This window comes from Marmota monax, unplaced genomic scaffold (assembly GCF_021218885.2).
Source record: "Marmota monax isolate L192 unplaced genomic scaffold, Marmota_monax_Labrador192_F-V1.1 WCK01_AAM20220418_F8-fsc00017, whole genome shotgun sequence".
Taxonomy (NCBI): domain Eukaryota; kingdom Metazoa; phylum Chordata; class Mammalia; order Rodentia; family Sciuridae; genus Marmota; species Marmota monax.
In genome coordinates, this window is record NW_026695241.1 from 24,359,067 (window position 1) to 24,384,682 (window position 25,616).

Consider the following 25,616-nt stretch of genomic DNA (forward strand, 5'->3'; position numbering starts at 1 on the left):
GTGTTGAAGACCTGGTCCCTCACCTGTGACACTGTTGGAAGATGGTAGAAACCTTAGGAGGTGAGAATAGTGGAAGGAAGTTACGTCAGTAGGAGCATGCCCTTGAAGAAGATATTGGGGCCCAGGTTCTCCTCTTTCTTTCTCTTTGCTTCCTAACCACCATGGGGTGTGGTTCACTCCAACACATACACTCCACCATAATATACTGCCTTGCCACTGGGTCAAAGCAAGAGAACCAACTGACTATGAACTAGAACCTCTGCATCTGTGGGCCTAAATAAAACTGGCCTCTTTCTAAGTTGATTATTTCAGGGTTTGGTCTTGTTTTGCTTTGCTTTTACAGTAACAGACAGCTGACTAATTACTAATTACTCTAGGTGTATAGTATTTTGAAGTTGGGTGCTGTTAATCTTCTTTTTGCTTCTTTTCCAGCATTGTGTTGACATTCTGGATCTTTGCCTTTTCAGATAAACTCCAGAATAACTTTGGTATTATCCACAAGATAACTTTCTGAGATACTGACTGGGATTATGCTTAATGTATGGATTGAGTTGAGAGGAAGTGACATCATGAGAATTTTTTTTTTCCTTGTAAGTACCAGGGATTGAACTCAGGGGCACTCGACCATTGAGCCACATCCCAGCCCTATTTTGTATTTTATTTAGAGACAGAGTCTCAGTTGCTTAGCGCCTCGTTTTTGCTGAGGCTGGCTTTGAACTCATGATCTTCCTGCCTCAACCTCCCAAGCTGCTGCAATTACAGGCATGCACCACCAACCCCAGCCATCATAAGAATATTGACTCTTCCTATCCATGAATATGGGATGTCTACATGTTTATTTATTTCTTTTGATGTCTTTCATCAGATTTTTATCTCATATCAATCTTTTTATTTTGTTACACTTAAAACTAAGTATACCTAAGTATATCCCTTTTCTTTTTGCAATGTAAATGGTATGTGTTTTCAATTTCAAATTGTTCATTGCCGGTGCTTAATAAAACAATTAACTTTTATATATTAACCTTGTGTCCTGCAATCTTGTAACCTTGTGTCTTCACTGTAGGTAAACCATAAACAGATAAATATTTTTCTACAGGAAAAGCATTGGACAAGAGTGTTGTACTACTATAACTACCCTCAAAGATGACTAATCTAGAGGCAATGTGTACAGTGGATTAGAAGGAAACAAGTCTCGAAGCTGGGAGTCCATGTAGGAAGATTTTTATTTGATTTGATCCTAGGGATCGAACCCAGTGCTGGGTTACTTTGAGGTGGCTAAGGAACAAAGCACCAGGCAACCCACCCATCAGAACCACCAATCAGGTGCTGACAGAACCACCTGTCAATCAGGAGGGTCTCCTGACCAATCCTGGATCTCAGCAAGCTCCCCCGACCAACCCCAGTAGGACAACGGACTCTAAAAATCTCCCTTTCCCGTCCCAAGCTCTTTCTTTCCTCCCTTCCTGTCTCAAGCCCTTTCCTCCCTTCCTGCCTTAAGCTCAATGAAAATTCCAGTCCAGCTGGGCCCATGGGTGATTCCCTGGACTGCTCTATTGGCCTGGAGGGTGTCGCCTGGGAGAGAATCTCAATAAAGCCTCATTCAGCAGCTTTTAATCTGCCTCCTTTGGTCACCAGTGCCTGACCTTACACCCGGGAGCACTATTTTAGTCAGCTGTTTCACTTCTGTGACTGGAAAGCCTGACAAGAACAATTAAAGGCGGAAAAATTTATTTTGAGACACATGGTTTCAGAAGTCTCAGGGCATAAATGGCCAACTCCATAGCTCTGGGCATGAGATGAGTAGAACAGCATGGCAGAGTGTGTGGCTGAGGAAAGCTGCTGGAAACACGGCAAAAGGAAACAGAGACCAAGCTCAGCTCACTAAATATATACCCCAAAGTTGCGCGTCAACGACCCACCCTACCTGCCTACAATCACCACTCAGTTAATCCCTATCAGAGGAGTAATGCACTGATTAGGTTAAGACTCTCATAACCTAATCCTCTGCAAATGAACTACTGCTGAGTATTAGGTCCTGCAATTATGCATGAAGTCTCTGAGTCCTAAAATCGACAATTTGTTTACTAGGGGAAGCTGGGAGCCTGCAAAGCTGTGGACCGCTTTGTTCTTGCACAGCACATCTTTTATAGGGTAGTGTGAGGTTAAATCTTAACTATGGCATAACATTATTGAAAACAACTAACTTTTTTTAGTGCTAAGGAAACATTTTTCCCAGTGATAAAACAGGATATGTTCGCATAAAATGCCAGGAAACAGACCTCAAGTACATAGCAGGTAGAACAGTTAGTGCCTTATTTTTCTCCTTAATCAGAAGGGTCATCTCGTCCCACAAGAATTAGCCAATCGTGAGGAGTTATTGCTGTCCTGCTACGAGGCTTCAGCTAATAAAAAGAAACTCCATGTTCAGATTCTTCAGGGTGCACTCTCCATGACTTCAGGAGATCAGACCCCAACACCAATCGTTTCACCTCTAAATGTTCTTGCATTATTTTACACATGACCTAAACTAAACCATAACAGGCACTTTACTAGTGAGCTACATTTCCTGGTTTGAAATTTTTTATTTTGAGGCAGAGTCTCTCTAAGTTACCCAGGCTGGCCTCGAACTTGGAATCCTCCTGCCTCCGGCTCCTGAGTTGCTGGGATTACAGGCATGTGCCACTACAGTCAGTCCATGTGGGAAGTTTATACAAGCCTTTCATGAGATAATGAGCTTCAGAATAAGGGTATTATATAGCACCAGTGGAAAGAAAAGAACAGATTTAAAGGCAAATATCCTCAATTTGTCCTTTTTCATGCTTATGGGTATTTTTTTTCCTTTTCACAGTCTTCTCCCTTGCTACTCTCTTTGCCTAACTTCTAATTATTCCTCAAAATTCAATTCATATGCCTTTCCTTCTACTCTCTCCCCACATCCCCTGTAATGTCCCCCAACATACTGTAAATGTTATTTATACTTATCAACTTGTACTATACTTGACTATTCACCTGTCTCTTTAAAAAAAAATTATCTTTTAGTTGTAGATGGACAGCATGTCTTTATTTCACTTATTTATTTTTAGATGGTACTGAGTATCAAACCCAGTGCCTCACTTATGCGAGACGAGCGCGCTACCACTTGAGCCACATCCCCAGCCTTCACCTGTCTCTTTTATTGGATCATGAACCCCTGATTCTGAGAGGCCTGACATCTGGCCCAGTAAACATATGCATAAACAAATAATTTATTCACATCTGTTGTTGGAATTCACAATGTTACCAAGTATGTGGCAGCTATTATATCAGATTTACATGGTATATTTTCTCTTAAAAGACTGAAAGCAAAGAGCTTCAAAAAACTGAAACCTCCAATCAAGAAGGAAGTACTAAACCCATATCAGAAAGGAATCAGTTCCTCAAACTTAGTTTTGAATCATCTTGTTTTTAAAAGTGGGCTTGCTTCCTCTATAAACAGTAATAAGACACTATTTTAAAGACAGATTTGGAAGTCTCTAGTCTCATCTTCACTGAGCAGGAGTTTTAGGTTTCTCTTTCCTGTGGGTCAGACCATTTCTTCTTCTGCCTCACATATGCAGCTCTGGCAGGCTTGAGAGAAGAGAAGCAGACAAGACCCTGTGAGCCTGAGATTAACCACTGCCTCTGTTCTCAGCAGGAACTTCAGCTCGAACACCTGGTAAGAGGAGGAAACTCAGGGCTGAGGTGAACAGGGCTGTGAACATAGCTGGGAGGAAGTAGCTATAGATGAAGGGTAAACATCTCAGAAGGGCAGATGTAAAAAATCAGATGTCTGACATGCGAGTTGTTGAATGCATAAATGCAAGTCATAGAGAAGAGTGAGAAAAGCCAATCTAAGAAAGGGCTGCTCACCTCTCTGGGCTTCAGAGTCTTCATAGAATTGTGAGACCCTATGCGAAAGATTTTTTTTTTTTTAAAGCTATGAAATTTTAAAAGGCAAAACAAAAATCTAAATAAGAATGATTAATAGTTATTGATAACTATGCTCTTATTGCTTCTTCTATTACCATGATCTTCACTCTTCTTACACAGGAACGATGATACTAAATCTGGGATGCTTTCCTCTCCTCCTAATGCTGCTGGGACTATGGAGCACAGTGTGCCCACTTTGTGCTTTGCCTGAGAGGCTCACCAAGGCTCATTGGTTTGAAATCCAGCACATACAGCCAGGTCCTCTCCAATGCAACAGGGCAATGGGTGGTGTCAACAATTATACTCAGCACTGTAAGCCTGAAAACACCTTCCTGCATGACTCTTTTCAGAATGTAGCTGTTGCCTGCAATATGCCCCACATCATCTGCAAGAATGGCCAGAACAATTGCCACCAGAGTGCAAAGCCTGTTAACATGACCAAATGCAAACTCACTGCAGGGAAGTATCCTCACTGTCGTTACAGGGATACTGCCCAATACAGATTCTTCGTTGTTGCCTGTGACCCCCCTCAGAAGAGTGACCCTCCCTATCAGTTGGTTCCCGTACACTTGGATAAGCTCATCTAAGGTTTTGCTCACTTTCCTCTCATTGGACACAGATTCTCTTAAAGTTTCTTCTGCTTTTTCTATTCTTTTGTTGATTTTCTTGTATTCATGGAAGAGAAGGAAAGTGTTGGAAGAATTTGAGTATCTAGGATACCAGACTAGAGTTGGGACAAAAAGAAATAGGATTTTTTTCTGCTTTGGAGTTCTGTCTGTTTTGAGAGAAGGCAAATAGGGAAGAGGGCAAAGAAGCATCCAGGCCTACAGATTTTTAACCTTGGGACTTTTGCCAAACTTTATAAAACTACATTCACAGCAATAAAACCACTCTTGCTGCATTCTGATGAGTGTGAAGGTGTTTTTATACCCTTTCAAATCACTGCCTGCCAGGATTCAAAGAAGAACTATTTTGGTCTTAGGTCCCAGGCCACCTATGAAGCCTCCTGGGGGCCTCTACCACTTCCCTTGCCCCTGTGTCTTTGGGACTTGAGAGCAAAAAATCCTCCATCCCTTCAAACTGCTCATGATTTCATATATTCCTTTGAAATCATTGTCTATGCTTATTAGGAGGTGGTTCTGATCCCTCAGAGAGAGGTGATGATTTGCACATAGATTTTAACATTGGTGACTGAGGGTTTCTTTGATATTTTCTATTTGTTTTTACATTTAATTGGGCAATATTTTAAATATAAGGTATCAGTAGTATCTTTTGGACTAGGCAAAAAGTAAGCATAGATCAAGATAAAAAGGCACTGGAATATAAAAACCCTTCTAGGCTTACCTAAATACCAAAATATCACGGAAAATTGGGTTTGAAAATTGAATCTGAATTTGGAAACTGAAGGATTGGTTTTAGAAATTTGTTCAGATTAAGAATTAAGGTCTTAGGCACATACACAAAGAGACCTTCAGTTCCTCAACAACCTCCAAAGTAAGGTACCGGACTAGGGAGCCAAGTATGTTAGAAATGTTTTGTAGAGTGATCAGTGTTTTAGTAGCAGCCAAGACCATGCAGATTGGAAAAATCACCTACAGAAGTAGTTAAAAGTGTAAGAATTACTTTTGGTATAGAATGATTCTTTCCAACCACACAGTTACTTTAATAGATGTGTTAAGTGAGCTCACTTTCCTTTAGGCCATGTGTATAATTGTGGTTTAGGAACAAAGAATGGAGTAAGATGTTTCAGGTTTCAGGAACCTGGATTTCTTGGATGATGGATGTACAAGGAGGGCCCCCCATTGTGAAGAGATTATCAGGCCAGGGCAACATAGCACCAAAGAAGCTGGGTACCCAGTAGGGAAACCCACGGAGGGACCCAAGTCCTCTAACACAGTGGATTTTAGTAGTATTCAGCTTTAAACTGTCTTGACTATATATATTTTATAGTCTCCCAGTAAAGTCTATGAGGGAGTGGAGGGAAGGTTTTGTGCTCATGTTAACCAGTGTAGGAAAAGAAGAATCATTTATAAGAAAAGATATTCAGATGATATGTGTTGGTCTGAGCAGTAATCAGAATGGATTTATGTCCCATATCAGCATTACCTGGAACTTTCTAGAGATTCTTGAAGAAAATAAACCTACTAAAAAATTGAACTTCCCAGTATCAAACACCTAATTGCTCACACTATTATTTGTTTTTGTTTTTTTGTACTGGAGATTGAACCCAGCAGAGCTTTACCATTGAGTCACATTCCCAGCCCTTTTTACATTTTATTTTGAGACAGGGTCTCACTGAATTGCTTATAACCTGACTAAGTTAAGGTTGGCTTTGAACCTGTGATCCTCCTGCCTCAGCCTCCCATGCTGCTGGGATTATAGGCATGTGCCACCACATCCAGTGCTCACACTATTGTTTATACATTAAAAACACTTCATGGCTTGGATACATATGTGCTGCTCAAGTTTTGGGGCTTTCATAAATGTTAGGGAACATGAAATGTTAGTTAAAATTAGTGAAATAAATTTTGAGGTCTACATTGCATTTTTTTTTCTGTGACAATAAAAATACTGCAAATATGTGCCAACAATAGATTAAAAATAAAACATAAGGGGCTGGGGTTGTGGCTCAGTGGTAGAGCGCTCGCCTAGCGCATGCGAGGCCTTGGGTTCAATCCTCAGCACCACATAAAAATAAATAAATAGAATGAAGGTATTGTATCCAACTACAACTAAAAAACAAATATTTAAAAAAATAAAACACAAGTACCATCTCTTAGAGATTTACAGCCAACAATATCTAATCTTTCCCAGCCTCCCATCCCCACCAACAACCGTTGTCACTTTGGGTCTCTTATCAAGGAGGGGGCAAAAACAAAACTAACTTTTGAACAATCTATTATGCCCAAACTCTGAGAAGGTGTTAGTTCTAAAATGCGAAGTAAACTAAGATGGAACTCTTTAGATTTGCTTATTTCCTACATAGATTTATATATTGTAGAAGAGAAAAGATGATTGGCTACACAGAATTTCATTTAGCTGTGTCCCTAGATTCACTTAAATCACCAGTCCTTTGAGATGATCTCAAAGTAGGCAAAGCCCAAAAATGATTTCAGCAAATGTTCCAGCACTTCTTAACTCTGGCTTCACTTTATATTCACCCGGGAGATTTTAGAAAAATAACATTATGGATTGAATATGAGATGTCCCGCCAAAGCTCCTGTATTAATGAAGCAATGTTTAGAGGCAAAGCAATTAGATAGTAAGAACTGTAACCTAATCAGTCCATCCTAGTTTGAATGGACTGACAGGGTGGAAACTGTAGGCAGGTGGGGTGTGGCTAGAGGAGGTTGGTCACTCAGGGTATAACCTGGGAGGGATATTCTTCATGTGACTCCTCTCTCTCTCTCTCTCTCTCTCTCTCTCTCTCTCTCTCTCCCTCTCTCTCTTTCTCTCTCTCTCTCTCCTGATTCCACCATAAGCTTTCCTCTGCTGAGCTCTTTCCCTGTGATGTGCTGCCTTATCTTGGTCCCAGAGCAATGGAATTGGCCACCTATGGACTGCAACCTCTGATGCTGTGAGCCCCAAATAAACTTTTCCTCCTCTAAGTTGTTCTCATTGGGTACTTTGGTCACAGCAATGAAAAAGCTGACATAAACAAATAGCAATACATGAATCCTATTAAATCAATTGGATGAACATTTAATGGACAATTCAATGAATTTCTGGGGATGGGACCTGGTCACTACTAGATTTTCCCTCTCTCCCTCCCTCCCTCCCTCCCTCCCTTCCTTCCTTCCTTCCTTCCTTCCTTTCTTTCTTTCTTTTTCTTTTTTTAAAATTCCCTTGTAGTTGTAATAAGCAGCCAGAATTGGGAACCACTTTAGACCCAGCATAGGCAAACAACAGTCTACGGACATCTAGCCACTAACCTATTTTGCACTGTCTGGAGCAGAATGGTTTTCATATTTTTATAAGGAGGAGAAGGAGGGGTGAGGGAGTAAAAGGCCCTATTTGTCTTACAAAAGTAAAATATTGACTTTCTGGCCACTTACAGAAAAGGTTTACAGACTCCTGGTCTACTAGGCTGTTCCATGGATCTTGCACTCTGACTGTGGCTAAGGCAGGTGGCTAGAAGAGATCTAGCATCTAAAATTTTGAACAAAGACTTCTGGAAAGCAGAGGTATGAAGACTGGAAAATATTTGACCTTCAGCTGCCTCTCATTAATGTTCCTTTTTGTACATTTTCTCAGTTTTTTTTTTACAGCATATCATTTCCTCTTTTCTGTTTCACATGGAAATAGACGGTCATCCTTCTCCATTTCACTTGCTAATTATCTTTTACATATATATGTGAAAAAATTCTGATTGGCCACCTAAATCAAATCATAATGACCACTCAGACAGAGTCCCATTGCACAAAATAGCTTCCAGGAAGTTTTCTTGTGGACCCTGCAGAAGAGAGGGCTAGAGAGAATTGCCCTTTCAACTTGGCAAGTGGGCTCTTTACCCTGGTCCACTCTTCAGAAACCCTTGCTACTTGGAATATCTTTCTCAACATTTGCTGTTTCCCTGCAATAGCCACAGTTGATGCACCCAGTAATGAGAATCAATAAGGGCTGAGTTTCATTTCCCCAAATGTGAAGATTGAACACCAGAGAAATGCCTAGGCAAGTGTAAAAAATAAGTTATTTTTTTTGCACCCCTTACAGTCAGCCTGGGCTGGCAGTGCTTGCCCTAAAATCCTGGTGGGCTCCCATCCTGCTTCTCCCCTTCAGGTTTTCTCCTCCCCCTGCCCCACCCAGCTCATGAGGCACTCAACTCCTTCATATTTTCCTGGGGAGAGGCCTGGTTTCCTGGAGGGTTAGCCATGGTTATAGAAATCACAATTCCGAGAAAAAAGGACTAAGGACTAAGCACACAATTCAGTACATTTCCCTACACAAGCTGTAGAAACAGAGTTTGAACATCAGATCAGATAACATTGTATCTCAAAGAATAGAGGAGGCTTTATATTGAATTAGACATTGTGGGGCGGTAAAAGAGAGTTGATACTCTTCCATTTTTCCTTCCCGTGTTAGACGAATATTTCAATTAGTTTTGTCTGAATTTTAAAATCTAAAACTAATTCTATTTTCTTGATATTGTGATTGGTGTTTCTTTAAGTCATCTTCTTAATCTGTAAAATTCTTTTAAAAGATGCCATCCTAGGGCTGGGGTTGAGGCTCAGAGGTAGAGCGCATGCCTAGCACGCATGAGGCACTGGGTTTGATCCTCAGCACCACATAAAAATATTGTGTCCACCTATAACTAAAAATTATTTGAAAAAAAGATACCATCCTATCTAGATAGTGCTAATAAACACAAAGTACTGTTTGTCCATATTGGAAATGTTGCCAAGAAACCGCAGGTATGGGAAGGCAGCAGGGCTCAAGAACCTCATAGGTAAGAGGCAGCAGCTCAGAGGAACAGGAATTCTTCTAGAGCTCTTGACACTTCTCAGTGGGTTTTATGAAGTCTTTTACCTTTCTCCGTCTCCTGGGCTCATTATATTTTTTAAAATGTGATTATTTTTCAAAAATTAATATTGAGAAATACAAAGCCATAGATAGCATTCTAAATAATAATATTAAAATTTTCATTTAAAAAATGAGTAAATTTGCTCTTCATTTTCTTACATGAAATCATATGTTAGGAGTGCATCCAGTCCTGTTTTTATAATTTTACTTCATGTTCAACACTTTCATAAACAAAATAAAGTGTTTCAGTGTGCACTTTAAAAGTAAATTTTTGTACTGGGGATGTAGTTCAGTGGTACATCACTTGCCTTGGATATGTTAGGCCCAGGGTTAAATTCCCAGCACACAAATACATTTGTACAAGTAGTATCATATGGTAGACATCATTCCTTAACTTGCTTTTTTCACTCATTTTTTAAGGTTCATCAATATTAAAATATTTTTTGTTTCTTTACCATCATTTATTTATTAATTGGAGAATTTCCAAATTCTCACTCAACCAAAGTCAACTGAAACAACCAATGTGGCAGTGAAAACTTTTGCACATTTTTCTATATGCACATGTGGAAATTTTTCACTAAGGTATATATCTAGAGGTGGAATTTCCAAGCCATACACATTTTCAGTTTCACCAAACACTGCGATATTTTCTTCACACTAAGCATAGAACATTGTACTTTCCATGTCCACACCAACATATTCCATTCTCTCTCTCTCTCTTTTTTTTTTTTTTTTTTTTTGTGTGTGTGTGTGTGGTGCTGGGGATCGAACCCAGGGCCTCGTGCACTCTACCAACTGAGCTATATCCCCAGCCCCATTCTCTTATTTTTATGGTGTGATGTTGCCATTCTATCAAAAGATAGGTCTATGCTTCCTTCCTCTGAGTGTGGTTTAGCCTTAGAAACTCACTTTAATTAGCAGAATGCATTGAAAGTGACACTGCCAGACTTCTATGGCTAGGTCGTAGAAGGTGATAGGGCTGCAGCTCTCTCCCTCTCAATCTTGGGACACGTACTCTTGGACCAATCCTCCCATTGTGAGGAAACCTATGCCCCCTGGCAAGGTCTTGCATAGATATTCTAGTCAACAGGTCCTGCACCAGTCTCAGCCAGCATCAGCCACTTAGCATGTGGATGAAAGAACCTTGGAGTATTTCAGGCTCCCAGACTTTGACTCATCTAGCCACAGCCTCAGTCACTGGAGCAAAGACAAGCTATCCTCACTGTATAGTATCTGAGTGTCATAAAACGTATATTAACTGCATGGTTAGAGCTTTATTTCTACCATAATGCTTGGCACTAGTAGCTTTTCAAGAAATATTTGAGTGTAGCAATAATAAATGTCTGTTCTTTGCTGAGTGTAAGGGTCCGGCGAACGTCGGAGGAAGAGACCACCAAGAGACCGCGGCTCATGCAACAGCAAAAGGGGTTTATTGAGGATCCAATCCAGCGCGCTGGGACTCCGTGCTCACTCAAGAAGGGAGAGCAGCCCAGAGCCCAGAGCAGGGGTTGAGCAATGCTTAAGTACACTTTTTGGGGGAGGGCGGGACTTTACATACATCACAGTCTCCTTTAACAAATCATCATACACTGTGGGAAAATCAAACAACAATTCTTAGACATGATTAGTTCATTCATTGGCGGGAACAGGTTGGGAGGGAGTGATAGGTGAGTTCTAAGTGGGGAGGTACATTCAAACTGATTGGTTTAGGCCCTGCAATGCCTACGTGCAAGGCCGCACAGGGTCCTAGGTTATTTATCTACTGGACAGTCCCGGGAATTGTTTTAACAGCTACAGGAATTTCAGGTTTTGGGGTGTAGCATAGGAACTTAACAATACCTGGTCCTTTACTTTTTAACTCAGGCCTTGCAGCTTAGAAACTTTACAATGCCCGGTCTTTTACACTTTAACTTTTACACTTTAACTTCAATTTATTTTACCCTTACACTGAGCTCTATTCAAAGTGGTTATATGACCTGTTTTATTTAATTTATACACAAACTTTTATGAGTGTTATTATCTTCATTTTATAAATATTAAATAGCTTCCAAGCAATGAAGTGAAAGTACTATGGATTGGACCCAGGGGTATTTTACCACTGAGCTACATCCTAGCCCTTTTTATTTTTTATTGAGACAAGTTTTTGCTAAGTTTCCAACTTATGATCCTCCTGCCTCAACCTCCTGAGTTGCTGGGGTTGGAGGCAGGCATCACCACACCTGGATCCAAGTTCATTTTGTAGTGGTTCCCAGCTGTTCTCTGTTGCATCTCTGATGGGTCACCAAAAATTGATATACAGATATTTAATGCTATGATTTTACAACTTCAAAGGGAAATGGAGTGCAGTGTATGTCTGTGTCTTGATGACATGGCATAAGGGTAAAAATAAACAATGAACAATGTCAGTATACAAAGGTTAATGATTTTCTTTATATAACACAGCTCTCTCCTATCTCCCATCTCCCATAAGGATTTGCCCGGGTCCCTGTCCCCACCCCCCTCTGACTCAACAGTTGTTTCATCTTCTGCCTCAAGAGTGGATTCAAACTGTTCTTCCTCAGCTGCATCAAGGTGCTTGGTTCTGAGGAAGCTAAGACCACAGTGGAGGTGGTCCTGGCCTCGTTCTCATAGGTCTCTCCAGAGATAGAGAGCTGCCTCTGTGGGAAGAGTGGGCAGGGGAAGGAAGATTCAAGGGCTGGAAGTCTGGTAGGGAGGGGTGTTCATTTGCTCCAACACCATTTGTTGAAAAGACTACCTTTTTGGTGCCTGTAATCCCAGTGATTTGGGAGGCTGAGGCAGGAGGATCACAAGTTTGAGGGTAGCCTTGGCAATTTAGCAAGATCCTATCTCAAAATAAAAAATAAAAAAGACTTGAGGTGTAGCTTAAAGATAAAGCACCCCTGTATTCAATTCCCAATATCAAAAAGGAAGATGAAAAAAGGAAGGAAAAGAGGAGAAATGTTTACAGCCATTCTCTCCATAATCACACAGAGTGGAAAGAGATGGAATGTCTTTTAATTGGTAAATGATAATCAAGTTGTGCAGCATCCTGGAATATAAAGAAAAACAAACTATTCATACATTCAACATCTTGGATGGATTTCGAAGGAATTATGAAAAGGTTTATACTGTGCAATTCTATCTGCCTGACATTTCAAAAAGAAAAAAATACAGTGAAGGAAAACACATCAGTGGTTACTAGGCAACAGAAGCAGAAGGAGAGAATGACTACAAAGAGACAGCAAAGGAGATTTTTGAGGTGAGGGGATTGTTCTGCTTCTGATTGTGGAAGTGGTTAAAAATCACATACTTGTATACCAAACACTTAGTTTTACTATAAGATAATTTTTTTAAATGAAAAAAAGGAAGAGAGAGAACTTGGAGAAAGAGAACTTGGAGAAGGCATAAAAGCACACATTCTCAGAATCAACAGACCTGGTTTTGGTTTTCTTTCTTCCATTATTGGTTTTACTTTTTTTTTTTTTTTTTGGTACTGGGCATGGAACCCAGGGATACTTTACTACTAAGCTACATTCTCAGCCTTTTTAATTTTTTAATTTATTTTTTATTTTGAGAAAAGCTCTCAATAAGTTTCTGGCTGTCCTCAAACTTGTGATTCTCCTGCCTCAGCGTCCGAAGTCCCTGGGGTCACAGGTATGCGCCACCATACCTAGGAATTGCTTTACCTTTCTTTTTTTTTTGCTTTACCTTTCTTTAAGTTGAAGATGTTTTAGTCACATCACAAAAGGCCATTCCCAGAAGGATGTTCCTTGATTCCACAAGTCTACAGACACGATCTCAGGCATATGCAGTAGTGTGCACACACACATTCCCATGCAGATTGTGTTCCTATATTATACAACCCCAGGTCTACACTAAAATAGTCATTTGGTGGTGTCTGTGGGAGAGGAAGGGGAAGTGAAGATGAAAGGCTGCCATGCTGATCTGAAGCAAGGCCCAGCCCTGCACCTTCTTTAGACATGTCCTCAATAAAGCCAAGGGAATTCCTGACCCCACACCTGCACTTTCTCATTGCTGCTCTGATCTCACCTCCACATCTGCCTCTCCCTGAGAGCTCTGAGCCAAACTAAACTCCCTATGGGTTCTGGGGGACTGGGAAGGACTAAGGGCCCTGGGAGGTTAGTTGCCATAACTGACTCAGAGGCTGTCTAAAGTGGACTGAGGAAAATCTGCTCTGACAGGGTATTTGAAATCTGCTAGGATGATCAAGTCCTCTAAAGTGGCTTTGTGGTGAGAAGAGCACTCTGAACTAAACCAGATCTCGATGAGGCGACTTTATTAGAAATGAGTGATCATATATAACTACATGCCACTAATAATAAGTATAAGGGGACTTTGAGATTATCAAGCCTCAACCCCTGGATTAGGAGCTATAGACTAGGGAGCTACATGGCCTTGGCTCAGAAGCACAGGGAGCTGATAGTGGAGGTATAATTAAGCCAGGGACCCTGGCCCAATTATCCACAACATGCAGACTCAGAAGGTGGAAAGAAAAGGAAACAGACCCTGGGTAGAGGCCCTTCCCTAACTTGTAGCAAGGAGACACTAGAGAATAATAGCATATGGGTGCTATGAGCTTTAAAATATAACCCCTATGCTTACTGGTATAACAAACTCTATCCATTCAAATTAACTACTCATTTACTGTTGATTATGAAGGCAATCATGGCCTAATCAGCATGGGGATCTAATACTTCTCTAAAAAATAAAGTGTGTTTTATTTATAACAAGGGAATGGGAAGGAAGCTAAACCCAAAGGGGAAAGGCCATACACTTCCTGAAAGCCACAAAGAAATCCCAAATATACCAAAACATATTGAATGATTTGCAGAGGAATTATGCCACTTGTCCCCTAGGAAGTGGTTTGATATATTTGGAAGTGTGCCCCTGGCTAGTCTTAGTCTTAGGGAGGCATACCTTCATTATGTACTTTATATTTAGGACCCCCATTATGAGTCATGCATTATGCATGTGACAAGAGCTTTGTCATCTTCATGATCAATTCCCAAAAGCAATACTGAAGTCACCTTTCCACCATGGATACTTCAATTCAGAGCCTCCTAAACATCCCCACTTGCTCCATGAGATCTGAATCAGCCTAAAGAAGCAAATGTGGGGACTGGGAGCAGCCTCTCCTTTCTCAGGGAGAAATCTCAAGGTGCAGATACTGATGGAAGTGGCATGTGGAAAGAAAGCACCAGAGGTAATGATCATTTACTCTTCTGAGTGAAGGACTCATTTCACGTATAGAGGATGGATCTGTTTTGATATGGGGGAGTGTGGATCTGGGGAGCTACTGGTTGCTGGAATTAAAGGAAGAATTTACCATAGGAATAAGCACAAGTCTTAAGAGGGATGATCAGCCAATCAGAAGAGGCAGAAAATTCTATAATTTTGTCAATATTCTTAAAGTTGCCAGGAGTAAGGAGGAGCTGTGTTTACCTCTTGTGCTGGTCTAATTCGTGCTGCTGTAACACAACACCTGAGACCGAAGAACTTAAAATGAACAGAAATTTATTTGGCTCACAGTTCTGGAGATGGGAAGTCCGAGATTGAAGGGCCCCAGCTGGTGAAGACCTTCTTGCCATATCACCCCACAGCAGAAGGTAGAGAGCAAAACAGCACCAGAGAGCAAGAGAGGGTTGAACTCCTTTCCATAATGAATGCACTCCATGATATGACATTAATCTATTCATCAGGGCAGAACCCTCATGACCTATTTACCTCTTTCAACACTGTTGTACTGGGAATTGAGTTTTCAACATATGTTACTTTGCGGGGCACATTCAAATAGCTCCTGTTCACTGAAAATATAGAATTACAAAAGTTCATTTGGTTTGGAGAAACAGTCACACTGTGCTCAGAATACTCCCTGGACATGGCTCTTCTGCCTTCAAGCAGACACCATCTTAACATGTTAGTTCCTCAACTTTAAAATCGGTCTACATTGGTGAATCTCCTGGGACTCTTCTATTCACAGAGGGGCAATTGTCTCCCACTCAACAGTGATGCCTGATTTTTTCCTGGACAGCTAAGCTGTTTCTCTCTGTGGCTGTGCCTGGTCCTCCGCATGATAAGGTGCAGCCTCTCCTCCCTGTGTCCTCCTGTTCAGGAATTTTCCCTCCTCATGGGGTTTCCTGGCTGCACATTCTGCACCTGGACCACCATCTTCACCTATCATTTCATTCCCCAGATGGGAAGCCCAGCTTTCCTCTAGCCGGGAAGGTATGGGGAGCCTGGAAGCCAGTTAGTGAAGGTGGAGGTATGTATGCAGCAAAAACCCAAGTGTTCTTAAAAGCTCCACAGAAGTATTCTCTTAGGACTAAAGGGAAGGAAAACTGGAGCTGGAAACAAGGGCGAGATGAGCTTAGGAGAAAAGTTGATTAAAGGAAACATATTTAGAAACTTGAAATTTCCTCTTTCCTCCCCAATTCTCATTCATAACATTGAGATTCTCCACTACCTCACTACCACTGCCCCTTTATACCTGCAGGTCTTCTTCCTCCTTCAGAGACCTCAGGGCTAAGAGTTCACTCTATACATGAAAAATCACAATCACTTCCAACATCTACAAGTATAGCATATAATGGCAATGACACAACTGGTCCCACCAGTGGCAAGTGGGGCCTTTAGTTCTATGACCCTGTCTAAAACCAGATGCAACATTAAATAGAGAATTAAATGTAACGATTAAGAGAAGACAGAAGCTTACTCTAGTCCTTTGAATGGCTCTAAGGGACTATTGTTAAGAACTGTGAGGGCCAAGAATACTGGAAATATGTAGAAGAGCCACCACTCCATAGCATTTAGCAAAGTTAATGTCTGTTTCTTCCTGAGTTAGACTCCAGCAGCAGAAAGAATAATTCCAGGGAGGCCAGGAACCGGGGTTCCAGTCCCAGCTGGGCCACTACTAGTGGGTCATGAACAAATCCCTTAAAAGGTGAAGGTCACATTATGTCAGGGATAGTTAGTGTGCAGTACATCCATGACAACTTCTCTGGTGCCTCCAGTAGAGACTGTGGTTCAACTACGGTCCTGTTTAGAATATTTTTCTACAGCATTCTAGGCAGGTACCTCCACCAGGGTTGGTTCACAGGCTGAAATACTTGTTATCCTTTAACTCCATGACCTCCAAAGACCCTTCCACTTCTACCATTTAAGGTTCTGACTTTTCAGGTAAGAGAGAGCCATTTTTCTGTCTCAGTAATATCTCTCTCAACAAAAAGACAAATGAAAACTTTTGAGATGATAATTTTATAAACTCCTCCTCGCCACCCTGAGGCTAAGCAGAGTCTTCCTGCCATCACACTGTCCTTCCTTCTATGCCATAGAATTACAGTGTTTGAGCTTGACCCTCTGTCTGTTCACCCAGCATGAGAGTGTCCCGGCCTGTAGCTCCTTTTTACTTAAAACACTTAGCAGTTTTGGACTTGGCATCAAGGAATCTACAAGGAAAGGAATTTTCTCTGGCCACTGAAATCCAAGAGTCAGAAGGGAAGGTATTTAATTACTTCATTTGCTTCTCACCAATGACTAGTCAGATTTAGTTCTTAGCTCTAGCTGAAAAGTAACCACAGAAACAGTACCTGGATAAGACACTTCAGAAATCAGGTGATTTGCAACTATGTTTTATTGGAAGAAATGGTAAGGAATTAACATGGGGCCACAAACCACTCCTGTCCCCCAAAGTTGTGCAGGAATAAGACTCATCTGTGTGTTGGATGGAAGCCCTAATTGGAGTTATTTCTTTTAGAGCAAGGAAGGAAAAAGGGAGAGGCAAGCGTCCCAAGGACAGGTCATGGGGAGGATGGCATCCTCCTTCTCTGGACTTAAGCGGACCCCTCTACAGAAGCATCGAAGTGGACAGGCACATACGGGTTTCCCTCACAGGCCACGATGATTTGCCTTTCTTTCTGGCTGGTCTTGTATGAACAGTCGGGGTACTTGGAGCCCCGGGTCAGGCGGCAGTCTGTGATGTGCATGTTGGATCTGCTCTGGAAGCAGTTGGTCTGCCCGTTCTTGCATGTGACATTTTCCTGGGTGCAGACAGCTTGAACATCTTCCAGAGACTCATGCACAAAGGTGTTCACAGGCTTGCAGTGGCCCTTTGTCATATTCCGGCGCCTCATCATTTCATTGCAGTAGGTGGGGCTGGGGCTGAAGGAACCACCGCTTGAGTCCATGTGCTGCCGCTGGAACTTCTTGGCCGCGGATTCCTTGCCCAGGGTGGGAGGGATCCACCCCAGTACCAGCAGCACCAAGACTAACATTGGGAACAGGATGAGGGACTTCTCCAGAGCCATGGTGGCCTCACTGCCTGAGAGATCCTAACTGGGGAAAGGAGAAAGAAGATGACGACCTCAGAAAGGGACCTCCAGCTCCCCCCTGCTGCTCCCTTGGTGTCCAGTCTCCCTTTCAGGTCAGACAGTAAGACATCCCTTTTCTTGAGAGATTTTCCACACAGTAAGTCAGTCTCTCTCTCTCTCTCTCTCTCTCTCTCTCTCTCTCTCTCTCTCTCTCTCTCTCTCTCTCACACACACACACACACACACACACACACACTTTCCAAGTGTGTTTTACTCCCACTCACTAGAGAGGGGCCATCTTCCCCTCTAGGTAGTGATCTATGATACCACCCCAAATTTTGCCAGTACTGTTTGAATTCCAGAGTTTCTTTCATCTAGAATACATTTGAAAACTAAAATACATTTGTACCCAGAGCTCAAGCAGCTCTTCAGAAAATCATTTTTGATTCAGAAAATCATTTTTGAATAAACTGTGAGTCAAATTATATTCCTTCATTATCACATGACATCCAGGACCATGACTGACAGAGCCTTGTTGTCTTATAACACAAGGGAAACTCAGTCCTGTGCCTGACACTGGCCTCATAAAGGGATTTCATTGTATTCCAAAGAGAGATGCTTACCTCCCGCAACTTGGGGGTCCCTTCTTTTCCAGCCCCATGTGTTCTTTGCACCTGCCTGCTCCCACAGCCCCTCCCCAAGCTCCACCTGGTTCCTCTGCCCCAGCTAATATTTGCCTGGCTCAAGTTGTTTGATTTCTAGTGTCAGCACAAGCATCACCCATCTTGGCTCCCATCTCTCTGACCCTCAAGCAGAAGCATCTCCTGAGACCACCTCTTAGGCCACCTACCTGATCTCCAAGTTGGGTTCCCTGACAGAGTGGAAGGCCAGTTTCTGCAATCACTCAAACCCTGCGTGGTCAACCTTATATAGATTGCAAAAGGGTTTGGCTTCCAAGAAAAGTGGGAGGAGCATCTTGGGCTCTATTCAGATAAAAACAAGGACATTGTGAGGAAAGAGGCTAAGGAACCACGCAGACCAACCCCTTTCCAGGGTTGCTGTGGAGTGAATCTTCACCATAGGACTCTTTCTATTATGTGAACTTCACAGGGAGCAACAGACAGCCACTATAGTGCTGGAACTCAAACTTTGCACACCCCAACAAAGTTCTTGTGACTTCCTTGCCTGACATTTTATCAAATAGCCCTTTTGTTAATAATCTGTTGATGCAGGGCTGAGGGTATAGCTCAGTGGTAGAGCACTTGCCTAGCATGTATGAGGCCCTAGGTTCAATCCCCAGCAGTTGGAGATAACAAAGGGCACATAAGGTGATCGTGGAAAGGGAAGCCCTCTCTCTCCAGAGTCCTGAAGCTACTTGGACAGAATTCCACATCTCCCAACAGTAACTCTCCTGAGTAGGAAAGGGAGACAGAGTCAGCTATCTGCTCTCAGCTACACAGATTCTATATCCAAGGAAGAAAGGGGGAGAGTTCCTAAACAGAGAGAAATCCTCTATATAAGCTCACCCAGTTCTAGAAACTACCCACCACTCTCCACCCTGCTCTGGGGCACTGATGGTAGTTGGCAGTCTGTAACCACAAGGACCACTGATCCTGTAGGTGAGAATTGAGTCAAATTAGAATTTGTTCATTCATTCCTTAAACAGTGGGCTCAGAGATAAACAAGGCATAGGTCTTGCCAAAGGGTGCCATATGGTATGATTAGTCAGATGGACCCTGATATGGAGCAACGAGGAGCCTGGTGCATGTAGAAGCCAATACTCTAACCCTGTTTTTTGCAAAAAGAAAAAACTTTACTGTGCAATCATTGTGCCTCTTCACAATCACATATTTAGTCCATGTGTTTCTTTCTAGGGGCGTTAATTGTGTTCTAGGGAGGATTTTGAGCTTGTGACATCCAAAGGTCACTGATCAGATGAGCTGGTTTCTGCTGCATATGTCCATTCTTAAAAAGCTGGTTCCTGAACAACAATTTAAGCACTTCATCATTCAAGGAATTTATGTTCTGTGTATTCAGGCCTTAACTGATTTTTAATTGCACCAAGACACTGGGCATAGTTGCACTAAAGTGGCCATTCTTTAGGCACCTTTCCATTGCCAAAATAATTTTAGGGAGTTGGCCCAGCAAGACCTCAGAACCACAGATATAAATAGGCCCCCTGCAACTCCTATAAATGTCTTTAACAGCCTCCTTCCTAGGTGTCCCTAAACTACAAAAAGCCATTTAATCTATCTCTGCATGACAATCTAACCAGCCCTCAAAGTTTTAATTCAACTTCAGGAGGAACCATCAAAAACCACTATCAACCTAAAAGGCAAGTTGTGAGAACAAAGAGTTTATTTGAGCCCAAATGAGGATGGCCATCAGGAAGAAAACAAGAATTCTAGTTGCTCAGAATAAGTGCCCCAAAAATGGCATCAAAAGGGATCCGGCATTTTATGAAATTTTTTTTTTTTTAAGGATGTGAACGAGGTTTCAGATACCCTGTTGTTAAGAGGCTGGGGTATAGCATGTGTGAGGGTTCAATCCCCAGCCCTGGAAAAAGAAAAAAAAGAAAAAGAAAAGCCTGTTAATTTCTCCATCTCACATTACTATTTACAGTTTCCATGGCCTGAATCTGCCACTCTCCTGCCCCTACCAGAAAAAGGGGAACCTCACGATTGTCTTACCTCAGTTAGGGAACATCCTGTATCTTAATCAGATTTGTTAGTGACTCTGATGAGAACCCTGACCTAATATTATTTGTTGATGGACTGGACTTCAAGATTGAAACTTAAGTTTATTACAGGGAGAAGAAAATATCTTCTTCCTCTACCCTCCCATATTCTAGGACTGGTACCCTGTAAGTTATACTAACAAAAGACAGATTTAACAGGAGAATAGGCATACAAATTTTATTTATTAATATTTTTATACAATCATGAAAAGCCTCTTAAGAAACCCAAAGAAGCAGTTAACCTGGGAGATTATATACACGTTAACAAAGAAAACTGGGTGGAAGTGAGAAGACACAGAAAAAAGGGCTTTGAGCTGGTGAGGATGGGGTGTGGGAAGGTGACTAGGAAATGTATGGTAGATGGTTGTTTAGTAAGGTCTGTTATGCAAACTCAAGCTGGTTGCCTTTTTCATTTCTCCATTGCTATAATAACAAAGATGGCATGGTATTGGCACCAAAACAGACACCTAGACCAATGGTACAGAATAGAATACACAGAGACAAACCCACATAAATACAATTACTTTATACTAGACAAAGACACCAAAAGATAGCCTCTTCAACAAATGGTATTGGGAAAATTGGAAATCCATATATAACAATATGAAATCAAATCTCTATCTCTCACCCTGAACAAAACTCAACTTAAAATGCACCAAAGACTTAGGCACTATAATAGAGAACCTAAGCCTAATAGAATAAAAAGTAGGCCCAAATCTTTACCGTTTTGGCTTAGCAACTGACTTCCTTAACAACACAGCTAAACCACAAGAAATAAAATCAAGAATCATTAAGGAGATAGATTCAAACTAAAAAGCTTCTTCTCAGCAAAGAAAACAATCATTAATGTGAAGAGAGTCAACAAAATGAGAGAAAATGTTACCACATGCACCTCTGATAAAGCATTAATCCCTAGGATATATAAAGAGCTCAAAAAACTTAACACCAAGAAAACAATCAATAAATGGGCTAAGAAAATGAACAGACATTTCACTGAAGAAAACATTCAGTTGATCAATAAATACATGAAAAAATGTTCAACATCTCTAGCAATTAGAGAAATGCAAATCAAAACTACTCCAAGATTTTATCTCAGTCCAGTCAGAATGGCAATTATCAAAAATACAAACAATAATAAAGGTTGGCAAGGATGTGGGGGACAAGTTGCACTCATATATTGCAGGTAAGAATGCAAATTGTTGCAACCGTTGTGAAAAGCAGTATGGAAATTCCTCAGAAAACTTGGAATGGAACCACCATTTGACCCAGCTATTCCACTCCTTGATTTATACCCAAAGGTCTTAAAATCAGCATACAGTGACACAGCCACATCGATGTTAATTGCAGCTCATTTTATAATAGCCAAACTATGGAATCAACCTAGATGCCCTTCAACAGATGAATAAATAAAGAAAAGGTGGTATATATACACAGTGGAATATTACTCAGCCTTAAAAAAGAGTGAAATCATGGCATTTTCAGGTAAATGGATGGAGCTGAAGAATATCATGCTAAGAAAAATAAGTCATGTTAAGTAAATGTTTTCTCTGATATGCGGATGCTAATTCACTATAAGAGGGTGGGCGCTAGGGAAGAATAGATGTACTTTAGGTCAGAGAGAAAAGAATGAAGGGAGGGGAGGAGATATGGAGGTAGGAAGGATAATAGAATGAATTGGACATTATTACCCTATGTGCATATATGATTACAAGACTGGTGTGATTCTACATTGTGTACAACTAGAAGAGTGAGAAGTTGTACTCCATTTATGTATGATGTGTCAAAATGCATTCTACTGTCATGTATAACTAATTAGAACAAATTTAAAATATATATACATAAAATAAGACCTCTATATTAAGAAACTTTTAAAAATTCCAAATTAAATTTGCTTTTTATGGTAGTTATAAGGATGTTATTATTTTAATCTTTTTCATATTTATATAGAAAGAAAAATATCTTTAATATTTTACTTGATACCCTCCATATGCTAGTAATAATTAATGTTGATATGTATACATTGCTATATTTGGCATATAATTTCACAGAAGCAATAAGGAATACTTACAAGATTTAGGTACTTAAACATAGTTGTCTCTTCGATAAAAAATACTGTTTGTGGCACTGCTGTAATCATCCCTTTTTCCATATATATGGTTTTCAAGGCAGAATGTAAGGCAACTTTGAGACATATCTGAAAGGACTAACAAGTGAAAGAGGAATTGAAAAGTGGTTCAGCCATTCGTGTTAAAAGTGCCTGGTTCAAACTGTCAGTTGTTCACTAGGTGTGGGACTTTATGCAATGTAAAGATACTCAGGTAGGGTTTTGTTTTGTTTTATTTTTTTATTTTTATTTTTTTGTGGGGCTGGGGATTGAACCCAGGGCCTTGTGCATGTGAGACAAGCTCTCGATCAACTGAGCTATATCCTAACTGTCAACAAAGAGAAGGCCAAATTTGAGCCTGTAATCAATCACATAGGATACACGGCTTCTCATTAGCCTGCCTACAGCTTCCCTATGCTAGCAGCCTCCAGTCAGAGAACATCTAGAACCTTCCCTTTTTATACTATACAGCTCTCCCACCTCCCTGCCTGCCTTTGAGTATCTGTCAAATGCAAGTGATGATGGATGATGAGCAGTACTTCTTCCTCCACCTCTGACTCTTCCTCCTCTGCAGAAAGCTCAGCCATGGCCTGCAGCATCCTCTTTCCTGGCTCTTCTGCACTTGGGCTACCCCCAGGCTAATGCTGATCAGCAACAAGGAGCAAATGTGGGCAACAGGCTACAGGAGTGGGAGGTGAGTCTGGAATGTGACTCTTCCTCTTTCCTCCCTGATTTTCAGTCATGTGTGAAAAGGTACTTCTGAGTCTGAGGGCATTTGGAGACATGTGCAGAGCAAAGAAGCCACTTCAGCAGAGCTGTGCTTTAAGTCTCTCCTTCCTGAGTTTCTTCCTCTCCTCATCCCTTCCACACATCTGTGCCCAAGCTCACACTCTTTCCAGCCCACTAGTGTGTGTGCTCGTGCTCTCTCTTCTTCCTCCTCTTCTCCCTCTGCTTCTTCTTCCTCCTCCTCCTCATACTCCTCTTCCTCTTCTTCTTCTTCAGAATCCAGAACCACCTAGAACCCAGTCAAATTGAATATATATTATAAGACCCATTTCCAAATGTAGAACAAAATGTTTCATTTCTGGTTATCTCACCCGGGGAGGAGGGACTGTTTTTTAATGGAAGAGAGGGAAGTGTTTCCTGTCTCCCTGAAATCTCTCTAAGGAGACTGTGGATGAGTCTGAGTGTGACAGGAAGGGGTGAGGGGGGACACCCAGTTGCAGGCAGGTAAGAAACAAGGAGGTGGAGTCCCGTGGTTTCCAGAAGGTGACCAACTACAAAGAGCAAGAAGTACAAGGCTGTGCAGGTTATTATTCCTCTTGATTATTCCTGTAAGACTTCCCACAGCAAGAAGGAAAAGAAAAAGGCTTGACAACACAGTCCCCAATTGAGATCAGTCAGGCACAGGCTCTACTTTCCCAAAGGGTGGCCCTGACCAGCCTGTGAGCCCAGCAGGTGAAGTCAACAACCGAGCTCCAGAACACACAGAGGGGACGGCACCCACCCTGGCATCGCCACACCAGGCTTCTGACACTATCAGTTTTCCTCAGTTCCAAGAACAGGACTCATTCTCTGTGTGTCCTTTCCCACCTCTGTACCTGCCCAAGGTCTTCTTAAATGGAAAGCAAATAATGCCATGGGCTCCAAGGAAAGATAGAGACTTGGTTGTCTCTGGTTCCTGATTATAGAAGGACCTAGACCTAGATATCTTACAGCCTGGTAGTTTAGCAGTCTCTTAATTTCTTCCATTTTAGGAGAACCATCCCTGTTTGTCCCCTCCCGTTTCTCTCCAATACAGGCATGGGTGCCTTTCATCCCTTACGGATGGGGCAGCTCACTTGCCCTCGCTCCCTGACAGCTTATCACTCAGGTATAAATATTGACCAGGACTCCTATGTGAATGAAAACAGCTGTCAAGAGAAGGTAGGACAGCTGAGGGACCTGGGAGCCTGGACCACCTTGCCTTTCTCTCCAGACCTAATTAAATCCAGGATTCTGTGTAAGACTAAGTGCTGAGAATTCTGGGCAACAGCAGCAACCCATAAAATTATAACACAAACCAGACTGTGGTAAGAGGTACAATAGAGGTGAGGGCAGAGTTATTAGGAAGCAATATGTGGAAAGGGGTGGGGTTGGGGGAAATCAGGAAGATTTGAGAGCAAGGATATCGCCTGGAGGAGGACTTCCATGCATACATTTTTTATGGGAAGGGCAATTCAAACAGAAGACTAAAAAGATAAGCAGAGACACTGGGTAGACAACTGTGTGCTTGGAAAATAGTAAGTTTCTCCATGTAACTGGGATGAGGCAGTGTAGATACACACAAATACAGAGAGAGAGAGAGAGAGAGAGAGAGAGAGAGAGAGAGAGAAATATTGAGGCCAAAGGAGAAGTGTCTTGAATGTCATGCAAAAGAATTTGAACTTCAACATATAAAAGATATAGACATTTGTCTCTGAACCTGAGCAATGGAAGGCAACTTCCTCCACTCATCTCACTCTACACACAAGGCAACTAAGGGCCAGAGAAGCTCAAGGTCAGATAGTGCCTTGTTCACAGAAGCAGAAACCAGGGACCTCAACTTCCATGGGTGCAGTGCTTTTGCCACCTGCCTGGTACTCCATGGGTGGGGAACTACTTGTGGAAGGTGCACCCAAAGGCTGCATTCCTCATGGTGAAACCAACCTGTTCTAGTTCTGGATATCTCTTGAGAGTTCTCCCACTGGGGAATGAGTACCTTGGTCCTCAGACCATACACCACAGCATCCACCACACCTTGTCCTGTCACTTCCTTGGCATATACTTCTGAATGTGTTCAGAGAACATGGAATTTCAACAATGATTTGGATCAATTGTCCTCTACCTAGGTTATCAATATTTTAATTTTAATAGATCAGGAGACCATTGTTCCTCAGCTAAACAGCAGTATGTAATACACACTATAAATCTCTGCCTAATCCTTTATCTGTGATTTTGC

At 41.7% G+C, this 25,616-nt stretch overlaps 2 protein-coding genes across 3 annotated transcripts; one reads left to right on the plus strand and one right to left on the minus strand.

The window, feature by feature from the left end:
• The first annotated feature begins 3,466 nt into the window (after positions 1–3,466).
• On the plus strand, positions 3,467–4,849 carry Rnase6 (ribonuclease A family member k6). The gene is made up of 2 exons (XM_046441101.2): positions 3,467–3,694; positions 4,069–4,849. The coding sequence occupies exon 2, from the start codon at positions 4,074–4,076 to the stop codon at positions 4,533–4,535; it is 462 nt and encodes a 153-aa protein (XP_046297057.1). The 5' UTR covers positions 3,467–3,694; positions 4,069–4,073; the 3' UTR covers positions 4,536–4,849.
• Positions 4,850–17,101: 12,252 nt separating this feature from the next.
• LOC124090475 (ribonuclease pancreatic-like) lies at positions 17,102–18,764 on the minus strand. 2 transcript variants are annotated; one of them, XM_046441140.2, is made up of 2 exons: positions 18,646–18,764; positions 17,102–17,820 (listed from the first exon to the last, which is right to left on the minus strand). In XM_046441140.2, the coding sequence occupies exon 2, from the start codon at positions 17,790–17,792 to the stop codon at positions 17,319–17,321; it is 474 nt and encodes a 157-aa protein (XP_046297096.1). In that variant the 5' UTR covers positions 17,793–17,820; positions 18,646–18,764; the 3' UTR covers positions 17,102–17,318. The 2 variants fall into 2 exon arrangements, with proteins under 2 accessions (XP_046297096.1, XP_046297098.1); XM_046441142.2 differs by having other exon boundaries at positions 17,102–17,816; positions 18,646–18,738.
• Positions 18,765–25,616: the final 6,852 nt, after the last annotated feature.

Bases quoted from the DNA above. Each gene is read 5' to 3' on its own strand.
- LOC124090475 (XM_046441140.2), bottom strand. From the start codon at position 17,792: ATGGCTCTGGAGAAGTCCCTCATCCTGTTCCCAATGTTAGTCTTGGTG.
- Rnase6 (XM_046441101.2), top strand. From the start codon at position 4,074: ATGATACTAAATCTGGGATGCTTTCCTCTCCTCCTAATGCTGCTGGGA.